Below are 19,381 nucleotides of genomic sequence, written 5' to 3' on the forward strand. Positions count from 1 at the left end.
GGACAAGTGCATGACATTAAGGTTAGTCGGGGTTAGATATTTTTTTTTATTTTTTTATCATTTCAGATAATGGTTGAAGAAGTGAGTCTTTAGTCGACGGCGAAAGATTGGACGGGATTCGGCTGTCCTAACTGGGATGGGTAGTTCATTCCACCATTGTGGGGCAAGGACTGAGAATAGGCGGCTTCTCTTTGATGACCCTCCGGGAGCTTGGATAGGAGTAGATCTGAGGCGGCCAGAAGACGCAGAGCGTAGGGGTCTTGAGGGTGTGTAGTTAGAGACCATTGACCGGAGGTAGGCGGGAGCAGTTCCCTTTGCCGCACGGTATGCTAGGTCGAGGGCCTTGAAGCGGATACGTGCAGCAATGGGGAGCCAGTGCAGGTCCCTAAGAAGTGGGGTGACATGGGCTGACTTCGGTAGGTTTGAGATCAGGCGGGCCGCTGCATTTTGAATGAGTTGAAGAGGCTTGGTGGCAGTGGCCGGGAGGCCAGCTAGCAGTGCGTTGCAGTAGTCGAGGCGGGAGATGACTGTTGATTGGACGAGGAGTTGGGTGGCTTCTTTTGTCAGGAAGGGGCGTATCCTTCTGACGTTGCTCAGGAGGAATCTGCAGGTTCTGGTTGTCGCTGCGATGTGAGCAGAGAAGTTCAACTGGTCGTCGAGGACAACACCAAGGTTCTTGGCGGTCGGCGACACGGTCACAGCTGCATTCTCGACTGTGATGGAGAGGTCGGTCAGGGGGGAGGATTTGGCCGGCAGGTGGAGCAATTCTGTTTTGCTTAGGTTCAGAGTCATGCTGCTCTGATTAAAGGTTATGTTAAAGTGGTGTGTGGTCCAGTTATGCTGCTCTGATTAAGGTTATATTAAAGTGGTATGTGGTCCAGTTATGCTGCTCTGATTAAAGGTTATGTTAAAGTGGTATGTGGTCCAGTTATGCTGCATTGATTACGTCCTTTTGAAGTTGGCAGGTTTAAAATTTGATCAATCAATCTTTTCCAATGTTTTCTACGCAAAATCGTTTTCTCCAAAGTAACTAGTAACTGATTCAGTTCAGATAAATGTAGTGGAGTAAAAAAAAAAAAAAAAAATCCTTTTAGAAGTAGTGGAGTAAAAGTACAAAGTTCCCTAAAGATTAACAAATTACAAAAAAGAAAAAAGATTTAAAAAAAAAAAAAAAAAAATGTTAAATCTCATTAATTCCGTAAGAACGTAGAATACATATTTACAGACTTTTTTTTTTATATGGTCCATTTGCATGTTCTTGGTATATATACTGGAGTACCCTGAATAATATCACAATATTAAAGACAGAATACTGGAGTACCCTGAATAATATCACAATATTAAAGACAGAATACTGGAGTACCCTGAATAATATCACAATATTAACCACAGGATAATGCGGATCTGACTGTCTATTCTTCTGATAGCAGGTGTTTAATCAAAGATCCCCGCTTTCTAGTGTTGCACAAGGACCAATTAGCATGGGTATGGGCGGGTTCATTTTCCATTGATGGGGATTTGATTGGCTGTTTACCTGCGGTCGCAGGATTAATAACGTTAACGTAAGTTCGGCCAGATAAACAATTAAAATATACTAATTAAAATGGTTGGACCTGTGAGATTTGTACTTTGTACTTTGTAGGTCTGCAAAACCCTTTCACTGCCACACGACAGCCGGTTAACTTTCACTGTGACAATACAGAAGGTTAGCCCTTTACTATCACACAACCGACGGCGATGCTCCATCATTAGCATCATTAGCTCCGCAAATGCAAATGCAAATGCGGAGCTAATGATGCTAATGATGGAGCATCGCCGTCGGTTGTGTGATAGTAAAGGGCCAACCTTCTGTCGTGTGGCAGTGAAAGGGTTAAATGTAAGGAGTAAAAAGTATGTTTTTTTCTTTCTCTGAAATGTAATGGAGTAAAAGTACAAAGTATACAAACCTAATAATACTCGAGTAAAGTACAAATCCCCCAAAACAGTACTTAAGTATTGTAATGAAGTACAATTACTCAAGTACTTTACACCCCTACAGATATAGTATTATACAGACACCCCATCCAGAGCCCTAAGGTCTGCTGACCAGCTGCTGCCGGAGGTGCCCAGGACCAGGCTCATAACCAGGGGAGACAGAGCCTTCGCTGCTGCTGGCCTTTGACCACAGTTAGCCTGCCACTTGCACACAACGTTTGATGTTACTCTGGACCTTTTCTTAAATTTTCTTTTATCTAATCTCTTGTCTCTTTTATATTGCACCTTGCTATTGTTTTCCTAATTGTACATTACCCTTTTCTGTTCTTTTAGTGTATTTTTTATTTGTATTTTTTACTTATTACCGCATTGTATGTGTTTTTATCATACAACACGGTATGGTTTGGCTTTAGTTTGCCAACCTCCTAACACCTCCCACGACCAAGCTCCGGACCTGGGGCGACAGGGCCTTTGCTGCTGCTGCCCCCTCCCTCTGGAATGCCCTCCCCAGCCATATCCGTGATGCAAACACCCTGACATCTTTTAAATCAGCCCTCAAAACCCACCTTTTCAATCTTGCTTTTGACCTCTAATTCTGTCGGTTTTATTTTATTTTGTCATGTATTATTTTTGTTTTGTTCTGTTTTGTTCTGTTTTTTTTTTTTTTTTGGCCATAGTTTGTCTCTCCTACCCATGTAAAGCGTCTTTGAGCACCTGGAAAAGCGCTATATAAAATAGATGTATTATTATTATTATTATTATTATTATTATTTAGTCATTTGTAAACGTGCTATATAAATAATGTTGACTTGACTAGTATCTACAGATATGTACAAAGGATTATATATGCAGGTATGTATCGACAGATGTGTATATATATATTAGTGCTGTCAGGTGATTAAACATTTTTATCTAATTAATTACAGGATTTGTAAATAATTAATCTAATTAATCGCATTTTAATCGCATAACCATTTTATGCCTGATATTCTATATTCTATAATCGTATTTCAAATTGCATGTGTCCGGATGGCAGAATTCAGTACTGTATCTACAAAACCTTCCGTTTAATCATCTTCCATCTATTAATTTGCTTAGATTTTTCAGGTCTGGTCAATTTTAGCATGGTGTTATTCAGTCAAAGATAACTTTTTTTTTTAATTGATATTCTCATTTGGTTCATTACAATTTACTCAAGCCTAGTAACAGACACAGTATTTCTGACACTGGGAATACATTCCCTGAGATCCATAGATGTCCCTAGATCCAGATACCAAGAACATGCAAATGGACCATATAAAAAAAAAAGTCTGTAAATATGTATTCTACGTTCTTACGGAATGAATGAGATTAAAAAAAAAATTATTTAAAATCTTTAAAAAAAATCTTTTTTCTTTTTTGTAATTAATTTTGAGTTAATTTTCATTTCCTATTCCTATTATCTTTAATGGACGCGATAATATATATATATATATACTGTATAATACGTATAATAATAAATATATATATATATGGTATATGCCAATGGTCATCAGGCTCCACCAGACCACCACCGTGGGCACGGACTGCTGCCAGCAGCTGGAGAACTAACGGCTGCAGAACTTCACAACTATTAGGAATAATGTCCGACCACTGAGTGACTCGTAAACCACCCAAATCGACACAGACGTACTGTATGACGTATATCATGCCAGTTAGGGTACAGACCCCCACCTGTACCTTGTGTGTACAGGTTTACTCTTACTCATAGTATATATTCAGAATCAAATTCTTTATTGCCTATATTTATTGTAACATATATTATAATATCTTATCTTAAATTGGGGTGAAAAGGGTTGTTCTGTTATTATTACAACACATGGTTCTTCACAGTGACAACATTTAGTAAAAAAAAAAAACATGTTTTTAGTTGCTCAACGAGTACCAGCTACTTGTGTTGACTACAGCCGCGCGTGGTTTAACTGTATGCTGTACAGGGGAACAGAAGGGGTGTCCTGGCCTGCTGGCTGCCAGGTGTTCGGTAACGACCGAACCACTCAGACCTCCGGACTTACTGCTGTCATGCAGCCTAGTATCCATTACATCATGTTACTTGTATACTACCTAAGGAAGCTGAAACAGGCTGGCCTGCCACGAAATCTCCTTGACAACTTTTATCATTGTGCGGTTGAGAGTGTGCTGACCTACGGTGTGTCTGTGTGGTTCTCCAGCTGCACAAAGGCAGAGCAAGAGGCTCTACAGAGGGTGGTGAAGGCGGCAGGCAGGATCGTCGGGACTCCTCTACCAAACATCACCTCCGTCTTCACCTCCCGCTGCCTCCACCGCTCCAAGTGTATCATCAAGGACCAGTCTCACCCAGCAGCACATCACCTCTTTCAGCTCCCTCCCTCAGGGAGGAGATACCGGCTCATACATGCGAAGAGTTCAAGACTTATGAACAGCTTTTTCCCCCAAGCAGTCAGACTGTTAAACTCTCATTGACTGTCCCCTCACATGCACCATGCACTTACCTGGACTTGATAACCACTATGTTACCGCTCATCATGCACTTTATTATTTAAAATATTCTGTTATATGTACAGTGTTATGTGTTTCATGTATGTATATATTGTACTACGGTCTGTGGGAGCTCCCCTGAAATTTCGTTGTACTTGTGTGCAATGACAATTAAAAGTCTATTCTATTCTATCATGTTGACTTACTGAGACTTGTATTCTACTACACAGTGGTGGAAAGTATTTCCACTCTAGTGCTGTACGTACTTAAGTACAATTTCGGGGCGTTTATACTTTAGTCGAGTATTACATTATTTTAGGGAACTTTGTACTTTTACTCCACTACTTCTAAAAGGATTTTTTTTTTTACTCCACTACATTTATCTGAACTGAATCAGTTACTACTAGTGACTTTGGAGAAAACGATTTTGCGTAAAAAACATTGGAAAAGATTGATTGATCAAATTTTAAACCTGCCAACTTCAAAAGGACGTAATCAATGCAGCATAACTGGACCACATACCACTTTAACATAACCTTTAATATATGGTGTGTGGTCCAGTTATGCTGCTCTGATTAAAGGTTATGTTAAAGTGGTATGTGGTCCAGTTATGCTGCTCTGATTAAAGGTTATGTTAAAGTGGTATGTGGTCCAGTTATGCTGCTCTGATTAAAGGTTATGTTAAAGTGGTGTGTGGTTCAGTTATGCTGCTCTGATTAAAGGTTATGTTAAAGTGGTATGTGGTCCAGTTATGCTGCTCTGATTAAAGGTTATGTTAAAGTGGTGTGTGACCATGTTATGCTGCTCTGATTAAAGGTGATGTTAAAGTGGTGTGTGGTCCAGTTATGCTGCTCTGATTAAAGGTTATGTTAAAGTGGTATGTGGTCCAGTTATGCTGCTCTGATTAAAGGTTATTTTAAAGTGGTGTGCATGTGTGGTTCAGTTATGCTGCTCTGATTAAAGGTTATGTTAAAGTGGTGTGTGGTCCAGTTATGCTGCTCTGATTAAAGGTTATGTTAAAGTGGTGTGGTCCAGTTATGCTGCTCTGATTAAAGGTTATGTTAAAGTGGTGTGTGGTTCAGTTATGCTGCTCTGATTAAAGGTTATGTTAAAGTGGTATGTGGTCCAGTTATGCTGCATTGATTACGTCCTCTTGAAGTTGTCCAATTTAAAAGTACATCAACTTCATCAATTTCTGCCATGTTTTCTATGCAACATATTTTTCTTCAGTAACTAGTAACTGATTGGTTCAGATGAATGTAGTGGAGTAAAAGTACAATATTACCTTTGAAATGTGGTGGAGTAAAAGTACAAAATTCTCTAAAATGGAAGTAAAGTACAAGTACCTTGGATACAAATACTTAGTTACTTTCCACCACTGCAAATGTGCTGGTACCACATGATACATTACCTTTACCAAGGCAGTCCTTTTACCATGTTATATTATTCATACAATGACCGGTAAAACTGAGATTACTATCAAACTACCATAAGATAAGGTATTACTTTATTGATATTTTGGGGGAAATCCAGGCATCATAGCAGCATGGGGGAGAGGGGAAGGGAGGTACAGGTATGGGCATGGTAATGGTAGAAAGACATAAATGCAGGCAAGAAAATAGTACAGTAGAAAAGTAAAAGTAGTCACATAGTGTAAACAATATAATTACCTCATATATGAATGAATGAATGAAAACTTTATTTAACAGATTGCAGAATGGGTACAATACAGTACGGCTCAATACACAATTGTTAAGGGGATAATTGTTAACCAAAGAAAGACGTTTTGTCTCGTTTACATCAGGGTCCCCCATTTTCAATTCATAGTGAATATATATATGTAGTGAATAACATATGAGACTCATATGACATGATACCTTTGCGTAAGGGAACAAATAATTGCAAAACAAGCGTCATTACTTCAGTATTTCACAGAAATGGCCTGTGTTTCACAAGCCCGTGTTTGTTGATTATTTGTGAATATTTTCAAGACCTTTTGATCTCACGGAGGAAGCAGATGGGGGCCGACTGCCCTTTCTCCGTTTTCATAAATGGGTTGTAAAGGCTACTAATTAGATAACAGCTGCACTGCCTACCTGAGCTTTAACACATTAACCGCATGTAACACTGTTGTTTCACAGAGAAAACGTTAAATGACGGAAATAAGGGTTTTACTCTCTCATGTTATCCTTTGGATCCTTGTGTGTTTTTAATCCATCAATAAAATAAAATCAAAGGTTAACAGCTCCTTGCCAACTGCTTTATATAATATCCGTTTTGTTTGGATATCCTGCGTGTGTCATTCGTTTCATGCGTGAATTAACATAACGGCGTTGACTGCAGGTTTTGTAGCGGGAACCGATTTGATTAAATCAAGCCGTTGTGTGACGGCACCCTATAGTTGCACCTGATCGAGTCACGTCAAGTCCTTCCATTCGGATGACATACTTGAGCAAAGAATATAATTACTTGGAGGATTAGTCTGAACCAGAGCCTTATAATGATGTGATTTAATGTGCTATGTCTGACTTTGTCTATTTTATGCTCATTTTATGTCTGCACTTTATGGCGTGACCTTTTCCCTGGCAGTATCGTGGTCAGTTATTTATACAAAGGCCGGTACCATGGCAACGCTGAAAACACCATAAAACTACCATGATACCTTCTTGTGGTACAGTAAGACCTGGTGCTCACATGGTTGGCGTGGTGATGGTGAGCCTTTGACACGTTAATCTCTGGCAGCCTGCTGCTACACAGATTCTATCTAAACTCCGCTCTTTCAAATGTACACTATGTTGTTTAAAAATACTTTCCAGAGTGATATTCTTATACACATCGCTAGACCCTCCTGGGTTTGGATGATGTAGTCGAGTAGTCTCCAGCAGCAGCATCAACTGGGACCGAAAACGGTGCGGCATACAAACTTAACTAAACCTACTCGGATGAATTTGTAATGAAGACTGCAGAGTTGCGACGCTAATCAATTAATAACGCCGACATATCCCAGCGGTGATCCTAAATTTAAAATGGAGCACACAGTGTAGACTTATTTATTTGGTCCATGACAGATCTCACTGCATAATCTAAGAGGACCAAGTGCACACCCTAGAGGCTCGTGTGTGGAACAGCAGGGGGAACTGATACCGTTGCATAAGTCCAAGGTTGTGGCTATGTGTCACAAGGACCCGCATGTAACAAAAGACACAATGTAACAACATCCTTGAAATACTAGAATGGCTACTAGATTTGAAAAGACTAATGCGTATGAGTTTTCCTACGGAAGATTATATAATCGCGTTGTTCTATAATGTACCTTAGAACGGAGGAAAAGGCGGAATATATGAGAAAGACCTATGGCTCCGACACTAAACATCTAAAATACTGCAGTTTCTTTTTTACCCCCTTTCTTATCAACCGTATTGTGTAAACATCTAAAATACTAGGTTGATATGTCTATTTTGTGTATCTGCCAATTTCATGATTTATGTGCATCAGTGACAATCAACGCTAAACAAAGAGGCCTATTAAGATGTTAGATCATAATGTAAAGAACTGTGATTTGTTGTGTCTATTTTATGCTCAGTTTATGTCTGCATTTTATACATTGCTCTTGATCTGCCAATTGTGTGCTACATTTTATGTCCGTCTTTAAATTTCTTTTTGTACTGCTGTGAAGCACTTTGAGCTGCAATTCATGTATGAAAGGTGCTACGCAAATAAAGTGTATTATTATCTGTGTCTTTGCTGCTGGATCTGTGCTACACAAATAAAGTGTTATTATGCAAGGACAAAAACAAGAAGATCAAAGTGTGTGGTCTTTATTTGAAATACTGTGAAGTTCTGTCCTGGAGGGACAAGATGGCAGCATTAATAAACAATGAATGAAGACGTCAGGCTCATTTTCACTCAAACACAACCAAACCGGTCTCGAAATCTCCAAAACGTGGCTATTCTGCAGCAAATCAAAAGATGAAAATGGCTTTCGATATGTGAAATGAACCTTTAAATCCCTTCAGGGGGCGTCTTCCCACACGACGCATTATGAAGCCAGGCGTTCCTGTGTGCGTCATGAAGCCAGGCGTTCCTGTGTGCGTCATGAAGCCAGGCGTTCCTGTGTGCGTCATGAAGCCAGGCGTTCCTGTGTGCGTCATGAAGCCAGGCGTTCCTGTGTGCGTCATGAAGCCAGGCGTTCCTGTGTGCGTCATGAAGCCAGGCGTTCCTGTGTGCGTCATGAAGCCAGGCGTTCCTGTGTGCGTCATGAAGCCAGGCGTTCCTGTGTGCGTCATGAAGCCAGGCGTTCCTGTGTGCGTCATGAAGCCAGGCGTTCCTGTGTGCGTCACGCATACTTGGGCAAAAGAGCAGCCCCGTCGTCGAGGGCCGCCAGTGACGAGTCTAAGTGCGAATCAGAGAGGAGCGAGCGGACACCCCTGAGATCAACCATCAAACATGCAACCGGTTACAAAAAGCACACGGTGAAGGAGGTACCGTGACGTAATGATATACAGAATAATAGTTATAGTAGTAAAACTTTAAACCCTCAATAATAACCATTTCATTTAACTAATGTTCATATTCACCTCTGTAACATTTTCTTTTTTTTTTACAGCCCTCTCAATATTTATTTTTCTCCGTTCTGGAACTTATTCAATATACAAATATCAAATCGGAGGATTGCGTTATGTACAGTACATCGTGTTGTGCGTACAGTAGCGCCGGGAAGTAAACAGTCAAATCAGAAGAACATGAGACATATTTTCCCCCAAAACACTGTCGAACTCAAGAGAACCTAGAACTCAAGAGAACCCCCCCAAACTTTAAGTTCTACGGTTCCAAAGTCACCGGTTCCACACGGCCTCCTCGGTTTCCTTTGTAGTCAAGTCTGGGCTCTTTTTTTTTTACGCCTTGGAAGAAAGGGTCCGCTTGAGTCCGTTACGTTGCCGTGTGACCGTCCAATCACAGTCCAACCCCCCGGCTGGGCCATCATCATCATCATCATCATCATCATCAGCAGCAGGGTTTTGGAAGTGCAGCACAGGAGCGGGGGACCCCCAGCTGAGGGACCCCCAGCCTGCTGCTGTGGACACGTCCTCTCTCAGTCCCTCTGCATGAGACGGGGACTAATCCTCCTCCAGCGGCCCCCCCCCCCCCCCCGCCTGGTCCAAGGAGGAGGCCGCCTCTTATCTTTGGCTTCGCAGTCGTACAACTCTTTAGGTTCAAAGCATGAAAGCAGCAGAGCCTCACAGCGTGTGTGTGTGAGCACAGTGTCTCTGCACACGCTCATATGTACTTGTGCATGTTTGCGTGTGTGCGTGTGTGTGTGTATCCATGGTTGTCTGAGTGTGTGTGTGTGAGTCTCACGCCCAGTGGACCTGAGCTCCGGCCGCCGAGTGCCTCTTGGCCTCCATGATGCAGAAGGCCTCCTGCTCCTCGCTCATCTCCTTCAGCCGCTTCTCCTCCAGGAAGGACACCAGCGAGTCCCTCATGTCCACCACCTCCATCATCTGCTGGAGGACGCGCTCCTCCTCCGCCTGCTGCTCCGTCGTCTTCTCGGACTCTGAGGCACAGACCGAGACAGACACACAGACACACACACACAGACACACACACAGACACACACACAGACACACACAGACACACAGACACACACAGACACACAGACCGAGACAGACACACACAGACACACACACAGACACACACACAGACACACACACAGACAGACAGACAGAGACACAGACAGAGAGACAGACACACAAAGACACACACACAGACACACACACAGACAGACACACACACAGACAGACACACACACAGACACACACAGACACACAGACCGAGACAGACACACAAAGACACACAAACAGACAGAGACACAGACAGAGGCACAGACAGAGACAGACACACAGACAGACACACACAGAGGCACACACAGACAGACAGACAGAGAGGCACACACAGACAGACAGACAGACAGACAGACAGAGACACAGACAGACACACAGACACACACAGACAGACAGACACACAGACAGACACAGACAGAGGCACAGACAGACAGACACACAGACAGAGACACAGACACACAGACAGACAGACAGACACAAACAGAGGCACAGACACAGAAAGACACACACAGACAGACACACAGAGACACAGACAGAGGCACAGACACACACAGACAGAGACACACACAGACAGAGACACACACAGATACACACACACAGACAGAGACACAGACACACACAGAGACACAGAGACACACACACAGACAGACAAAAAGACACACAGACATAGACAGAAACACAGACAGACACACACACACAGACAGAGACACACACACAGACAGAGATGCACACACAGAGACACACACACAGACAGAGATGCACACACAGAGACACACACACAGAGACACACACACACAGACAGGCAGACAGACAGACAGACACAATTAAAATGCATGACATTGTAGAGACCCTGTTTGGTCATTACTGTGCTTCAGAATTAAAACTGTGCACACGTCACTGAACTTGAATTAAGATAAGATAAGATGTTCCTTTATTGATCCCCTTGGGGAACATTGGGTGTCATAGCAGCATGGGGGGGAGGGGAGGTATGGGCAGGGTAATAGAAGAAAGACATACATATACAGTAGGCAATCAAATTAGATCTGAATATAAAAATATAAGAAAAATAAATAGCATAAACAAAGATGCAGATGAGGGTCAGTATGCCCCATTGGTCAAATTATGCATTACAATAAATATAGGCAATAAAGAATTTGAATCTGAGTAAGAGTAAAAGTAAACAGTATACACAAGGTGCAGTAGACACAAGGTGCCCTAACTGGCACGATATACGTCATACGTTGTAGTCCGTGCAGATTTTGGTGGTTAAGAGTCAGACACACTTGGTGGTCAGACATTCCTAAGAGTTCTCGATTCCTAATTTCTCTCAAAATGTGAAATAAGCACATGGTTCAGTGGCGTCTACACTGTCATCATCATCATCCTCTGACTGCTGCAGTGCGCATTAGCGCTGGGTCAGGATCTTTGCTGTTTTAATGTCCTCATCCTCACACACCCTGGTTACTACTATTACTGCACTCCGCTGTCCTTCCATGGGGACCAACCTCCAGGGACATTATGGACAAAAGCACGTGACTGGACGAAGGTGACCCAGCGAGTGGCTTCATCCAGGACCGTCCCACAGACTTCCTGGAGCCAAACATCAGTCACATTGGCTGATCGCCATGAGGTCAAAAAGTATGACCTAATAATAATAATAATAATAATAATAATACATTTGATTTAAAGAGAGAAGCGCCTTTCTCAGACTCAAGGACACTTTACATATAAGGAGAGTCGAGATAAACTACCGGTATATAAAAAGATACGCTAAAAATATGAATATATTAGTGATGCACCGATGTGAAAATTGTGGCCGATACCGATAACCGATATTAATATTGCTGTTCTGGCCGATACCGATATTTACCGATGTCGATATCTCTGTATAGAAAACACTTTTTTATGATAATCAAATAAAGAGCTATTTTCCAAAACGCAATTTTTAAAACTTTTGTAACTTATTTTCAGAAATGACTGATATTTTGAAACTATTTAAGGCCAAAACATGTAAAAAAAATAAAAAAAATATATATTTTTTTTATATATAGGCCCTATCTTGATATCGGACCGATACCGATGTGTAAAAAAACAGCCATATCGGCCAATATTATATCGGCGGCCGATATATCGTGCATCACTAGAATATATATATATATAGTAACAAGAACATTTAAATGAAATAAAAATGAAAAGGAAGCATGGTGCAGTCCATTTGCAAGAAATAATAAATATATAATAAATTATTAGAATAAATATATAGGTGGGCTACCTGGGAGCATGTTTGAAAAGGTGCAGACCTGAAATTCAAGGGCCAGACTGAGTGGTGGAGGAGGAAGCTACATTGCAGGGTCATAATGTCTGGGGAAAATTATTCCTGAGTTTGCTCGTCCATCTCAGTCCACATGTCAGCAGCAACACTGGCTTCTTCTGGCTCTGCACAGCACGCTGCTGAGTGTGTGTGTGTGTGTGTGTGGGGCGCTGTCCGGTGCTGAAGGTGTAACTCCGAGCTGCTGTGTGTGTGTGGGGCGCTGTCCAGTGCTGAAGGTCTAACTCTGAGCTGCTGAGTGTGTGTGTGGGGCGCTGTCCAGTGCTGAAGGTCTAACTCTGAGCTGCTGAGTGTGTGTGGGGCGCTGTCCAGTGCTGAAGGTCTAACTCTGAGCTGCTGAGTGTGTGTGGGGCGCTGTCCAGTGCTGAAGGTCTAACTCTGAGCTGCTGAGTGTGTGTGGGGCGCTGTCCAGTGCTGAAGGTCAAACTCCGAGCTGCTGAGTGTGTGTGTGGGGTGCTGTCCAGTGCTGAAGGTCTAACTCCGAGCTGCTGAGTGTGTGTGTGGGGCGCTGTCCAGGTGCTGAATCATCTTCCCAAAACATTATGACCCCGCAACGAAGTCTAACGTGTAACAAGCTTCCTCCCTCCACCACACAGTCTGGCCCTTCTACCATCTTGCATTTCAGGTCATACTTTCTCCTCTGTGTCGCCATGGAGATCAGCAAATGTGATGGGTTTGAATGAAAGTAAAACAATAAAAAAAGAAATAAAAGACGTCAATGGCGACCAGATAAATATGAATGTAGACCTGGCTTCTAATAGCAAACCCCTCCCCCTGTCCTCACTCAACTCCAGGCAACACATCAGACTAAAACAAGAGAAAATGCAATCGAAGCGCGATACCAAGCAGGGCTCTTCTGCCTTAGAGGTCACGCTGTTCAACGGCATTACAGCTTCTACCTTTAACCAACAAGCCTGATAGAGACGGGCCACAAACATGCAAGAACATGCTCAATTTTTTTTTTTTTTTTTATATACACTTTTTCTCCTCTTTTTATATTTTTATCCCATCCCAATTCCACTGTGCCAATTCTCCCCTCCCCTGTCTTGAACGTTGCTCGCATATGCCCCCCCACTGGCCGGTTGTAGGGAGGATAGAAGCCTTGCATCACGTGTCCCCTCCGATACACGAGGAGGCAGCCGGTCACATCTTTTCACCTGCCAGCGCGGACTCTCAGTGGCGAGGTGTAACGTGTGGGAGGCTCACACTACCCCCCGCCATTTCCTGTCTCTGCTGTGCAGGCATCCCCCACAACCGACCTGTAGGAGTCGCTGTCCACAACGTCCAGATTACCACCCATTGACTTCCACCCGCTAACTCTGCCAATTGAGTTAGTATGAACGACCGGCCAGCCGGTAGCAACGCCGAGAGCTGGGCTCGATACCAGCATCTCCTGCGTTAGTGGCGAGCACCTTGCCCACTGCGCCACTCAGCCGCCCCACGCTCACACATTTGAATACTTTATTTGGTTCCACAAATGATATTACATAAACACAGACACACAGAGACACACACACACACACACACCAGGTAGTGAGTGTACCCACCGCTCAGCTCCATGTGCTTCCTGATCTCCAGCTCCAGGGAGCTCTGTTTGTCTTCCAGCTCCAGCTGTCGAGACCTGAGAGGTTCAGAGACACAGGGGACGAATCAACAGCAGATAAATCATGTCGTTGTCGTCGGGCAACTCCCCCCTGGCCTCCGTCCAGCTCGGCAGGAAGAGGAGACGCCGTGTTTACTACGCCGTGTTTACTACGCCATGTTTACTACGCCGTGTTTACTACGCCGTGGGAGCCATTTCTCAGCACAATGGACGCCGTTCTTCATACTGGATGTGAACCTGTGACTGCGGGCAAAGTCTGCTGCAAAACTAATGTAAAGTAATGATGAGGCCACTTGTCCATGAAGTCTGCTCCTCAATGCACCCGGAAAGCAAAGCGGCGTGGTTTGGGCAGAGGGCCGCTCCATGATGGCACCATTATTTAGATTGATATCAAAACCATGATTGTTAATGAAACAAGTGAAACAATATATAAATAAATAAAACAAATACCGGTAATAATATATAAAAACAATAGATAAGATAAATACTAGGGCTGACCTTAGAAATATTTTTGGAATTCGAAGCTTCGAGATTAAAAAAAATATATATATTATCATTTCTAAAAAAAAAGAAAAAAAAATATGTTTATGTTGTGAGACTTGTACAGCACTTTGTTCAACTTTGTCAGTGCTGTAAAGTTTAAACCTTTTTAAATCTTAGACAAACAAAACACTTTGCTTTCATGAAATATTGTAAGCAGTCATTTGAGGCTTTATAAAAGCAGCACAATGAACACAAATCTGTCCGTGCCGAGTCCGAGCTCATCTTAAATAACAAACAGCATTGCTTGTTGTAATTAACAAAGAGAGGCAGAGTTGATTTTGCACAACAACAAAAAAAAGATATACCGGTATATATATATATATATATTTTTTTTTATAATCTAATTTTATTTTCATATTCTAATCCCATGCCCATCGAACGAAGCTTCGATGTATTTAAGACAGCCCTAATAAATACCACAACCTACTGCAAGCAACTAAATAACCGTTTTGATCTTCTTGTTTTCATGATAGTGGGAAGTAAAAATCGTAATTGAAATTGACACTGGATTAAGCTGGCTTTGGGTACACCGTCCAGTATGAGGGGACTGTAAGGTGCCTTTTCGGTATACTACCTTTGCAAAAACTGTGTTCTCTGTTAACACTTTGTATGCCACTCACGGCTTTTCTCGGGTTTACGCCCCAACCGTTGAATGCCATGGTCACGAATATTCTCGTTTAAATTATTTTTATATTTTTTTATTAGCGATCTGAAATCATATTGCATCACGTGAGCCTACCATTGGAGATCCAGGGACCACCGCCGCTCAGATCTGAAAAAAGCGCCCCCTATCGTCTCCCAGATGGTAAATCACCCTTTTGGAATGGACTCAATGAAAGTGAATGGGAGAACGGATTTCTGACTCCACATTTTACCTTTTTTTTTTTTTATCCACTTTTTCTCCCATTTTTCTATATTTTTCTCCCATCCCAATTTCGTATCATCCAATTCAACCCTCCCCTGTCACGAACGCTGTTTCTTGCCTCCCACAAGCCGGCTGCAATGTGGACTAAGTCATACATAGCACAAGTCCCCTCCGGTACTTGAGGTAACAGCAGTCGCATCTTTTCACCTGCGCAGCTCGATCTCTCAGTGGCGAGGAGTAACGCGTGGGAGGCTCACGCTGCCCCCGACACTTCCTGATTCTACTGCGCAGGCGCACCAACCGACCTGTAGGAGTCGCTGTCCACAACGCCCGATCCCCACCCTTCAGTTTCCCTCCCCGTAATACGGCCAATGTGTATTACTGCGGACGACCAGCTAAACTGAAAACAATGTGGAGAGCTGGATTCGAACACGCGAATCCTAGCGTCTCCACACTGGTGGCGAGTGCCTTGCCCACTACACCACCTAGCCGCCCCTGACTCCACATTTTACTTATCACTGATGCAGCCGGGGTCTACCAGAGTTCATTCTGGAGCCTCTGAGCCACGCGGATCATGTGTTCTACTGTATACACGTTGGATCAATACACTTATCGATTTTTTCGAATGGTGATCAGGAATTGGAATATACCATTTGGATACCATCTGATGTCAGGTAAGGAATCTATGTTATCAGTGTTAGGATAATCAGACTCGTTTTCACAGAGATATAAGCGTTTATGTGATATGGGTGTTTTGACTGTAAAAGCCATGAGGAAATAAGACCAGCGATTATCAGCGCGCGGCATGAGCGTGCGTGCGCACACATATACTATCGATCATCTAGCGTTTATTTGAAAACGATTCATAAATAGGCCGACAAATGACAACGTTCTGGAATATTCCAGTAAAAGGCGATTATCATAGGCATGTGTGGTTTTTTCCGCGAAAACGGGTGATTTTCAAAATGCTATCAAACGGAAATGAAGCGATAAAAAAACAATCTGCCTTGACAATGTTGACTGGAAAATGATTCTTTGATAAGCGACGGGCAGATTAGACACATAGCCATAATTTAAAACATAGATTAGGCGATATTAACGTTAACATTGGCGTGGATGGTGGCAGCAAGGGGGTAAAAAGGAAAACACGGCGTGGCTCTCAAAGTGTTAAAGGTGGTAACTACTGGAATAGCCTACCAGTTGCAATTAGATTAGCCCCACATACTCCATGTTCAAGACCCATCTTAAACTGCATCTCAAGGCAAACCAGAACTGTGATCATTTTTTTTATCTAATTTAGTTATGTAACTTGTTTCTTGTTTTTATTGTTGTTTTTATCATTGATTGTCACAATGCTTTTTACCTTAAGCAGGCTATTTATTTATTGAAAGAGTTTCTTATGTCTCCTGTTTAGGGACTACGGGTGTAAATTAGCTCTTGCTACAACCCTGCATGTCTACATTTTGTATTTTGTACTTGATGTTCATTGACATGTGTTGTCCCTACCAAATAAACTATCAAATCAAATCAATGAGAAAGGGTTGTTTTTTACGTGGACCTTCCGTTGGGTTTTGTAGCCAACTATTGATGAGCACACAGTCACACACGTATAACTATTGATGAGCACACAGTCACACACGTATAACTATTGATGAGCACACACACGTATAACTATTGATGAGCACACACACGTATAACCAACGGCATGACTCTGTGCCGAGGAAAGACTCAGGACTTCAGCGACTCAGAGGAATGAGAAACAGGGCTAGTGGTTCTGAACGGACTCTCTCACGTGAATGAACCACATCAACACCGCCTGGCTAGTGGTTCTGAACGGACTCCCTCACTGAATGAACCACATCAACACCGCCTGGCTAGTGGTTCTGAACGGACTCCCTCACGTGAATGAACCACATCAACACCGCCTGGCTAGTGGTTCTGACTCCCTCACTGAATGAACCACATCAACACCGCCTGGCTAGTGGTTCTGACTCCCTCACCGCCTGGCTAGTGGTTCTGAACGGACTCTCTCACTGAATGAACCACATCAACACCGCCTGGCTAGTGGTTCTGAACGGACTCTCTCACGTGAATGAACCACATCAACACCGCCTGGCTAGTGGTTCTGAACGGACTCCCTCACGTGAATGAACCACATCAACACCGCCTGGCTAGTGGTTCCGACTCCCTCACTGAATGAACCACATCAACACGGCCTGGCTAGTGGTTCTGACTCCCTCACTGAATGAACCACATCAACACCGCCTGGCTAGTGGTTCTGAACGGACTCTCTCACGTGAATGAACCACATCAACACGGCCTGGCTAGTGGTTCCGACTCCCTCACCGCCTGGCTAGTGGTTCCGACTCCCTCACTGAATGAACCACATCAACACCGCCTGGCTAGTGGTTCCGACTCCCTCACTGAATGAACCACATCAACACCGCCTGGCTAGTGGTTCCGACTCCCTCACTGAATGAACCACATCAACACCGCCTGGCTAATAGCTGCATCTCGCCCTGGGGTCATATGGTCAGGCCCGGGGTCATATGGTGAGGCCCGGGGTGCGAGTGAGAGCAGAGAGAACTGCCACCACCGTGGAGACAGAACAGAGGCTGCAGTGTTGATTGGGAGGCCTGCTGTTCTGCGTCATTAGACCCTGCATAGAAGCTGCACTGTATTCAGAGAGTGATGATTTCCCAGCAGCGGGCTGCATTTCTGTTACGTGTGTGTGTGTGTGTGTGTGTGTGTGTGTGTGTGTGTGTGCGTGTGTGTGTGTGTGTGTGCGTGTGCGTGTGTGTGTGTGCGTGTGTAAATAGCCAGATAGAGGCTTTGCACGCAATGTTTGGAAAGCCAGTTTTTCACTGCTTTGGTTGCTATGTGCCGATATGGGGGAGATGTATAAACAAAGATTTCTTGTAAACAAGTGGCAGAAAAACCAATCGGCAACACCCGCTGAATCATGTGACCGAGTTGCCCCCTACCTGCGCTGAGCTGCGGTGATAAGAAAGTACATGGAGAAACCATGACACTCCCGACTAAAAGTATAATGGAGCTCTATGGAGAAACCATGACACTCCCCTGACTAAAAGTATAATGGAGCTCTATGGAGAAACCATGACACTCCCCTGACTAAAAGTATAATGGAGCTCTATGGAGAAACCATGACACTCCCCTGACTAAAAGTATAATGGAGCTCTATGGAGAAACCATGACACTCCCCTGACTAAAAGTATAATGGAGCTCTATGGAGAAACCATGACACTCCCCTGACTAAAAGTATAATGGAGCTCTATGGAGAAACCATGACACTCCCCTGACTAAAAGTATAATGGAGCTCTATGGAGAAACCATGACACTCCCCTGACAAAGTATAATGGAGCTCTATGGAGAAACCATGACACTCCCCTGACTAAAAGTATAATGGAGCTCTATGGAGAAACCATGACACTCCCCTGACAAAGTATAATGGAGCTCTATGGAGAAACCATGACACTCCCCTGACTAAAAGTATAATGGAGCTCTATGGAGAAACCATGACACTCCCCTGACTAAAAGTATAATGGAGCTCTATGGAGAAACCATGACACTCCCCTGACTAAAAGTATAATGGAGCTCTATGGAGAAACCATGACACTCCCCTGACTAAAAGTATAATGGAGCTCTATGGAGAAACCATGACACTACCCTGACTAAAAGTATAATGGAGCTCTATGGAGAAACCATGACACTGACTCCCCTGACTAAAAGTATAATGGAGCTCTATGGAGAAACCATGACACTCCCCCTTTTCCCTGTTTTAAAATGAAAACGACATATCTAGCCAGCATGGCCAACAAATACTAATATATTGTAGCCCCGTTGTTCTGACCAGGATTAGGACAGGAGACCCGTCTAAGAGCCAGACTCCTGGACAGATCTGGAGTGATACTCACGCCACCATGAGGTCA

The 19,381-nt window shown here is 43.3% G+C and overlaps 1 protein-coding gene across 3 annotated transcripts in view; it reads right to left on the minus strand.

The window, feature by feature from the left end:
• Positions 1–8,320: 8,320 nt before the first annotated feature.
• Positions 8,321–19,381, minus strand: part of mical1 (microtubule associated monooxygenase, calponin and LIM domain containing 1) — a 135,160-nt gene continuing 124,099 nt past the window's right edge. For all 3 annotated transcript variants that reach the window (XM_084334061.1, XM_084334060.1, XM_084334059.1), the window contains exons 24-26: positions 19,367–19,381; positions 13,968–14,041; positions 8,321–10,024 (exon numbers count right to left, since the gene is read on the minus strand). The exon at positions 19,367–19,381 is cut by the window's right edge and continues 75 nt beyond it. In XM_084334061.1, coding sequence (XP_084190187.1) covers positions 9,825–10,024; positions 13,968–14,041; positions 19,367–19,381 — 289 coding nt within the window. In that variant the 3' untranslated portion in view covers positions 8,321–9,824. The remainder of the gene's footprint in view (positions 10,025–13,967; positions 14,042–19,366) is intronic.

This window comes from Notolepis coatsorum (assembly GCF_963971535.1).
Source record: "Notolepis coatsorum genome assembly, chromosome: 17".
NCBI classification, from domain to species: Eukaryota; Metazoa; Chordata; class Actinopteri; order Aulopiformes; family Paralepididae; genus Notolepis; species Notolepis coatsorum.